This window comes from Monopterus albus, unplaced genomic scaffold, assembly GCF_001952655.1.
Source record: "Monopterus albus unplaced genomic scaffold, M_albus_1.0 scaffold98.1, whole genome shotgun sequence".
Lineage (NCBI taxonomy): Eukaryota > Metazoa > Chordata > Actinopteri > Synbranchiformes > Synbranchidae > Monopterus > Monopterus albus.
In genome coordinates this window covers 630,744-639,092 of record NW_018127978.1, presented here as the reverse complement: position 1 = coordinate 639,092, position 8,349 = coordinate 630,744, and the positions used below count along the sequence as shown (strand labels likewise).

Here is an 8,349-nt window from a genome sequence, read left to right as displayed (position 1 = left end):
CAATGAAGCAGGGAGAAGGTGTGAGAGCTCAGTAGTCGAGTTAGAGGCACCCTCTAGTGGTGAAGCCCCTGTCAGCACACCTGGAGACATCAGCCTGGACACGAAGGGAGAGGAAGCAGAGCCACTTACTGCCTCAGATCCTAACTCTCTGGATGTGTCACTAGGAAGCGAGTCTCCGCCCTCAGATGTTGAGTCCATGGAGGAAGTGACAGCGACACAGAGCAGCGAGGACGAAGTCTCGACAGCCTTTGACATGTTGGAGTATGACGCCAACATTAGTAAATCACCTGTGAGCGAGTTGTCACCTCAGGCCCAGATGGAGGCTCTGAGCGGAGGCGTCAAAGAAGGAGCAAGTGTCAGTGCTGAGGCCATCGACACTACGACCAATCTGTCTTCTGAGCCCACCAGTGCCGCGGCCCAGCCTCTGGACTGCGTCAAGGAGATCCGTGACCTGGTGACGGAGGTGATCGAGGTGAAGGAGCCGGCGCAGCGTCACCCCAGTGAGGATCCACAAGAAGAATGACCAATCACAGCAGCATTAAAGGATGTGGACTAAGTGTTCTTCAGCAAGACATGGACTGTCAGTTTGCTGCAGGGAACGACTCATTCGCACAATGATTGTGCTAAAACAAGTCACTTTTTGTCTGAGTGGAAACAGGAAAAGACTCCTGAGAAACATTCACACAAGCTTCCATGAATTTTAACCCGTATGCATCACGTTACATTGATCCAAATCAGTATCATTCCAGCAGCTGTGTCCGGTGTATAAAACCAGCAGATCTGTTTCATTCATCACACTGGCTGGAATTGGGTTTTTAAAAACAGATGTTCTCAAATAGTTTGAAAAGTCCTGGATTTAAAACTATTTAATTATAGACAACTGTTAAGTCCTGCTGACCCACGCTAACAGTTTCCCCTGTTTATGCTAAGTTGGGCTAACCACATCCTGATTCCAGCTGTGTCCACTGTCTCGCTCAGAAACAAAGCAGATCGAGTGGTAGAACTAATGCGTCCCCAGTGGTATTGCAATTTTAAAACCAGTGTTTGATTATTTAAAAAAAAATCACTGTGACGTCTGTGACTATATTAAACCACATTAGAGCTTTATATCAGGCACATTATTTCTCCCTTAACCTTTTGACCCAGTGTAGGATTTGGACCTAACAGGAAAGCGAAGCAGTAGCTCAAAGTGCCTTTCCAGTACCTTCATGTTGCTTCAGATGAGGGAAACCAGCTGCCTCATGTGGATGCGGTCACTGTAGAGACGGGTCTCATCACCTGTGCTTCAAGTGCATCAGCTCCACCAAGTGTCTTCCACCTGTACAGAGCATCTTGTACCAGCTCACAGTACGAGTACACAGCTGAACATCTGACCATACACTGTCCTCCAGCTTCATGAAGGTCAACAGAAACGGTGTGGAAAGATTAATAAAGCATCTATAAAGGAACATCCCCTCAAACTATTTGTGTGAACTTTCTGTGGCCTCGCTAATAACAGATGGTTTTACTTGCCAATAAAACAAATACAACATGTTGCTTTGATGATTTATTTATGGTCCACAACAACTTTTAACCAGTAACAGATACACTGCACTGAGCGATACAGTATGAACGCCCTGCCGATCCTACAGCTGTGACAGATTAGACACGAAATACACCTGGACTACAACAGCAAGACCCCTCCCTTTAATTTGATACGTTACCACAGAGGTGTTTCATATTCCAGCAGGACGGCAGCGCTCAGGCACGTCAGGGACAAGACCAGGAATTTTAAACAGTCCAGCAGATGCGGTGACCTCCTTATTTAAAACTGTGGCTGTTTACATTTCAACTTAAATTACATTTACATAAAATAAGGAAAATGATCTTTAGCCACAGCTTATGCTTTACAGTGTTTTCACGTATGTGCAAAAACATTAGTGGTAACTTTTTACATTTTGGCCCTTAATTATCTAAATATTTTCCCCCCCCCCCCCAAATAAATAAATAAAATAAAAACCACAGCCAGTATTGCTACGAATTTGTTTTATTATGTATGAACTTAAATTATACTTAAATTACGTATAAACTTTTAGCAGGAGTTGCTGCAATTTTATGAACATGTTTAACACCTTTTAACATTTCAACACATTTAACACATTAACATTTGCATGAAAGTTAGTGGGGAAGCTCACCTCTATTTCAGTGGGAACAATGAGTTTGTGTCTTTGATGCGCATAGGCGGCTGATACGGGGATGCGCTGAAGAGAGGAACAAACGTAAATCATCCTCTACCTGTAGCCTTGAGCAGTGCTTGCTTTTAATCATGGTCAGTGCAGAAAATCCGCACTCACCGTAGGTGGAGGTGAAGGGAATGAGCACTTTGACAGCTTTACTGGAGAGGTGTGGGAACTCGCTCGCCACAGACAGCCAAAACCGTGCAAGCGGCAATTTAGCTTTCTTTTCTTCTCCTTTACAAAAATGTTTCGCGCCTCCCCTGATGTACTCTGGCGCGCCTCACACTTTGAAAAAGCCTGTTCTAAAGCATTTCCTGGACAAAACTATAAATTGGTTTTACCTCTACAGAAAATGGAGACGAGGTTGTGAGGCTGTTATTAGAGTGTATAATAAACTGCTGGTTTCCAGAGTCATTTTCTTGAAGAGAAGGCTTCAGTTAAACACAAGTAAATCTGTTTATTACTGGAAACTTCTCTCCACATGCTGAGGTGCCTGCTTTCTACTAGCAATCAATTTTAGTTACACTGAAAGTTTGCTAACAGTCGATGGTATTTTACCTATGATAAGTACCAAATTACACAATGACAGTTATTTTTTAGCAGTTGTCCCAGAACCTATAAAATGAAGTATTACCTAAATATCCTAATGCACAATTGTGTAATTGAACCTATAAATCTAATGCATAACTCAGTAGCTCCCAGTATGAGGACAGAGACCCCCAGAGGTCACAAAACAATTAAAAGGACAAACTCTTTTCTCATTGGAAATAAGGGCCACACACACCAACAGTTCAAACCTACTTCAGCCAGTGACCAAGATCTGGCTTACAGAAGCTTCCGCTATCATTAAAGGATACATGTGGCAAATTTTGTTTTTGTTAACAAATCACATATGGAGAGCCAGACCAACAGCAACAGCCTGGGGTCCCTCCTCCTCCTGGGCCGCAGAGCTCCACTGTGTCCAGGAACCAGTAAACCCATTAGTGACCACACTGCTGCACTGGCTGACATGTTCCTCCATCACCATGAACACACACTGGTCTTTACTCTGATTCAGTCCCACACACACCGTCCTGCTGCCACCGATACTCACTGGAGACCAAGTGTGGATTCATCCACCACTGAAAATAGTCCCCACAGCGAGCAGCTATTTGTGAGAAGTTTTTAATGGTTTACACCTTCAGTAGTAAACGAGGGCCTTGGAGCTGAGAGCCACAGACTGAGGAGGTCAGAAACTGTTGGTTTGGCTCTGCACATGGGATTTGTTGACAGTAAGAAAAACAGGGAACACCACCAGACTGGTTTTACAAAACACACACTTTTTCAGTTTTCTCTTGCCCAAAATAATGTTAGTAAGCCATCACAGACAAACTGTGGTAAAAAAAAAAAAGGTTCACTTGAGCAAAATGAAAATCAGAAATATCCGAGTGCAGTTCAGTGTTAAATCAACAGCTGCCGAGTGAAACAGGAAACTATTAAATCTCGTTACACAGGAGAGCCAGCATTAAAATGTTATTTACAAATTCTTCTGATTCAAACTAAAATGGTTTCCAAGACTGACATCGATATATACGGTTTCAAGCCTGCAGGACTCCAGACATTAATCTGAATGAATAAGTTATGCACTTTCATTTTGAGTCCTAAAGATTTGCTCTTCTTGAAACCGAACACTGCTGTGTCAGTAGGTTCAGGTAACAGATTCATTTTGGTGATTTAACATCAGTAAAATTCAGCCTGATTCTGGAAACCTCAAATTAAACATTTCGAGTTGTTTAAGTCAGGCTAACTGATGGTGACAGTTCTTTACAGTGAGGACGAAGTGCACAGATGAACACAGAAAAGGCTGTGTTGATAACATTCCCCCAGCGTCTAGACCTGGCTCCCGTAGCACACATGATATCTGGGACATGACTGCACTGGGAGCAGTGACTGGACAGTGCTTACTGTACGTGTAAGAAGGCGCAGGTTTACCGGGAGCCACTGGTGTAGTTGTAGAAGAAGTGTTCATCGGGGCGGAAGCCGTAGGCGCTGACTTGTTGGTCTGCTGACATCTGAGCCGCTGGGCCAAAGGGGTCCGATGTGCTGGGAGGCCAAAAGAAGAGAGAGAGAGGAAAATGTACAACCTGATACAGCAAGACAGAAACATCATCTACAGACAGGTGACAAGTGAAAGGACGACCCAACACAGAGAGTCTCAGTGAGGTGCTGGGCCTCGTGGTGTTTTGATGACCGTGGTGGAGACGCTGCCTAACATGTCGCTCCAGCACTTCCCATAGCTTCTCAGCTGGGCTGATTTCAACCTGACAATAGCATTTGCTTGAACTTTTATCGTGCTGTATCTGAATGGCTACAGTAATGGAGTAACACAACTGAGGACGGTATCACAGACCCTTCTCAACACACCGTCCTGTACTTGTGTTGAGGTCGGTGCTCCTCCAGCTTTGCGTCTGTCTGTTTTCCCGTTTCACCCTGACACTGTCCCCATGCATAAAGCCAACTCTGCAAACAAATGGTAGCTTTCTACTTTGGTGGGGAAGAACCTGGCTGAGCTGCACAGAGCCCTGACTTGCACCCCCAAACATCTTGGAGATGAACTGAAACAGTGTTGGGCCTCATTAAGGCTCTTGTGCATGCATGGGAGCATATCTCTGAGGCAGGTTCGACATCTGATGTGAAGACTGAAACCAGAGGAGAAGAGGCTCTTAGAGCAGCACATGGCGTTGGACTCGCACTCAGCCAGTACATATGGCTGGAATGGCTGGCTGTCCACATAATGTGATCTACATGGGGAGAAACTCACTGTTAACTGCATAACAACACACCACTAGGAGGAGCTCTGACACCAGACATCTGATGGGGAAACCCCCCACGCCAGAGCCAGACCACTCTCTGTCAGAGTGCTGGACAAAAAAAAGAGAGTTCATGTAATATTCATCTGTGCTGATGCAGGTGTTGGACACTGACAATGAGTCTGAGTTACAGACTGCTAATAGCTGGAGGGGTAAACAGCAGAGCGGCCAAGCCGCAAAAACCAGAGCCATGTCAAAACAACGGCGTGACAAAGGCGGAGGCTGACGGCCAAACCTGGAGGACCTGGCTGCACTCCGTCCGGCAACAGAGGCCTGTTGAGGGGGGCGATGAAAGGTCTGTATCTACACCGTGTAAATCAGTTACTATGGGGATGTGGATCCAGAGGGTGGGGGCTGATTTCACGCTCCATCTTCTGACCAGCTGCTGGGAGTCAGGGTCTGGTTTTGAAGACGGGCCGGGCCGCCTCGTCAGGACAGTGCGGTTGACGGATACACTGGACTCTGATGGATGACACCACACCTCGCACGCTGGGGGTGTCCTGCTGCCCGAGCCGTCCTCCTCTCTCGGCCTCCTAAAATACGAGCTGTTTGCTTTGCCCCTGCAAGCGCCTGTAATGACGTGTTGTTTTTAGCCAAATCACTTCCAGCGATCAGTTACACAGCTTGCAGCATATCCCAAGTCCTCCCCTCATCTCCTCCTCCTCCTCTGTTATGCCTTTGCCCCGTGCCGCCCCACCCCCACCCGAAATATGTCTTTTCCCCTCCGCACGCTACGGCTGTCAGGGGGGATTTGAGAGCCCGGCTAAAGGAGGAGGAATGCTGCAGCTCTGAGTCACACCATCTGTCTGCCTGCCTGCTTTTCTCTGCGGTTGCCTGACTGGGTACGACCCAGCCTGGACTTCCAGGGTCTGTACTGGGCCTACATGAACGCTGAAGCAAGTCACCGTCCCTATACACAAGTTTAGGACATGATAACTTTGCTGGTGATCGGGGGCCAGTATCTGTACTACAACAACATCACCGTCAGCTCGTTGTCTTTCCGGCTGATTCACTTTTTGATTGTTTATAAAAATATTGTGATCCCTTGTCACAGGTCACGCGTCCACAGGCTGAACCACATCGTCATCTTATTGGAATCACTTTCAAAAGCTACATTATAAAATACGTCTCATGAAAAAGGAAAAGATTAGGGAACAGCCTGAAACATAACTTTGTAGATGTTTATTTCTGCCCTTCTAGCCTGTTAATCATCTTGCGACCTGTGCAGTGTCATAAAATCTGCCTGGGACTCCAGAAAATAATGAAAAACAGGCGCACACTCACAAGCAGAATCGACAGTGGACACAGAGGAGACTGAAATGCATCCACGGCACCGAGTAAAGACAGTTGGCAAGTTCCTGTATTAAATCAGGATCTCAGCCGGCATTTTGAGGCCGAGTTCGTGGACGGCTGCTTACAGTGACCAAACCTCAGGCATGGTAGCAGTACTAGTATTGAGAACTTTCAACAATACCCTGTCCCAGAACCTGGATGTTGACTGATTAGACAAGCTGCAGTGATCCAACTCGGTCCATAGTCAAGCTCTGTTTCTGTTCAGGTACCCGCTGAGCGTATCGAGTGGTGCTCCAGGTAACAGGCCACATGTGAAACAGTCGCAGCAGGGCTGGAGACCAGCGGATGCTGACCTGCTCCCGCCTGCTCCCGCCTGCTCCCGCCTGCTCCCGCCTGCTGTACTGTTTCTCATTATGAAACATGCAAATCAACCTGCCTGCCACCTTTCTCACTCTAAGTGTCAACAAAGTGAGGAGGGGGTAGGTAAAACGCCAACTGTTACACCTCATCCAGCAACACAAAGGGGCCCAGTGTTCACACAGATGCCGGTTTGGCCCCTGAGGAGCGGCTGCAGGAGGCAGCAGGGACACGTCCCACCCCACAGAGAACATTCCTCTGCAGTGAACAGGAAAAGGAATCAGGCCTTTTTCCTCATTCGGTGTGACCCTTCACCCCCTGCGCCCGTCTCTTCCCGGGTCCCACCTGGGCCCTGCTTTGATCTCTCCCCGCCATGATCGCTCAGGTTACATCTAACCAACACGTCTCCTCCCCGCCCCTCCCTCTGCCTATCTCCACGTCCCACCTGATTGCGCTGGCATTCTGCTTTCCTTTCCCTTCCGTTATTTGTGCCTCACTTCACTCTCTGGCGCCTCGTCACATCCCGACAGCCTCTCAAAGCGCTCACTGATCCTCCTGTTGGTGTTCATTCCTCCACTCACACACTGCCTACTGGACACCCGACTAAGCCCTGTTTACACCCCGGGGACATCTGCTGCTCCAACCCAGCGTTACAGTCTGATTCAGAGGCATACTTCAGTTATAAACTGTCCAAATCGCACTGTCATGAAGGTCATAATGAGGGTTTCTACTACTGGGCCTACCTGCGCTGCTACGTCTAAATCAGATGGACTGTCAGTATAATGCAAATCAGATCAACACTATCATAAACTACGTTCTGCAAAATGATCAGAAGGTTAAATTAACAACAGCCAAACAAAAACAAATGGAACCTTCGTTAAAAGTTAGATTTCTCAGGAGCTGATCTAATAAACTGGCAACTGAAGGAAATTTTCTGGACAATCACCTGGGAAATTGTTTCTGGATAAAATAACCCGACAAGAATCATTTTTCTTCCCAAATACACTGAATTAAATACCTGACAAGTCAAGTTACACTAAGTAAATCTTACAAAAATCCAGCGCCACCATAAAGCAGGACTGCTCATTGTTCTCCGACGTTGTCTCCAGAGGTCTAAAGGCAAAGTGACACACTGACGGCTGTATGCTTTATGCAGCCTCATGGTATGTGCTGCTGAGTCACCAAGCCTAGTATACCCAGATACAGGCGTATCAGACAGCCCCTGCATGTGGTACAGTTATAGAAGTGCACTTCGTCACTGTACTCAAAGAGCAGCACTGTCCACTTTAAAAAGGCTCCATTCACAGCATGTTTCACACGCAGTTTAAAATAAGAGGCTGAGCTGGCTTCGATTATTATGTTAACCTGGATCACTCAGAGCACAACAGTCAAATTAAAACGGCCTCACAGATGCCAATTCCCCCGGTGCTCACAGTATATTCAAAAGGTATCTGTTACAAAGGCGAGGGAGAGAGGGAGAACAGAAATGGAGCAAAAACAGACAATAAAAAGATAAGTGAAGGGAGCACGGATCAGGATTTCTCTCCCTGGCTCTTTCTAAGTCGCTTCCTTTCATTAGACTGACTGTGTCACGGATTCAGCCAGTCACAGCCTCAACAGCAGCCAAGCTAAAC

General features: G+C 46.8%; 2 protein-coding genes across 2 annotated transcripts in view; one reads left to right on the top strand and one right to left on the bottom strand.

The window, feature by feature from the left end:
- The window catches only part of LOC109965194 (protein Niban-like), a 28,170-nt gene extending 27,504 nt beyond the window's left edge, over positions 1-666 (top strand). The window contains 1 exon segment of the mRNA XM_020609023.1: positions 1-666. Within this exon segment, the coding sequence (XP_020464679.1) occupies positions 1-523 (523 nt within the window). The 3' untranslated portion in view covers positions 524-666.
- Positions 667-1,533: 867 nt separating this feature from the next.
- kifap3a (kinesin-associated protein 3a) overlaps positions 1,534-8,349 on the bottom strand; it is a 30,159-nt gene continuing 23,343 nt past the window's right edge. The window contains 1 exon segment of the mRNA XM_020609078.1: positions 1,534-4,298. Coding sequence (XP_020464734.1) covers positions 4,184-4,298 — 115 coding nt within the window. The 3' untranslated portion in view covers positions 1,534-4,183.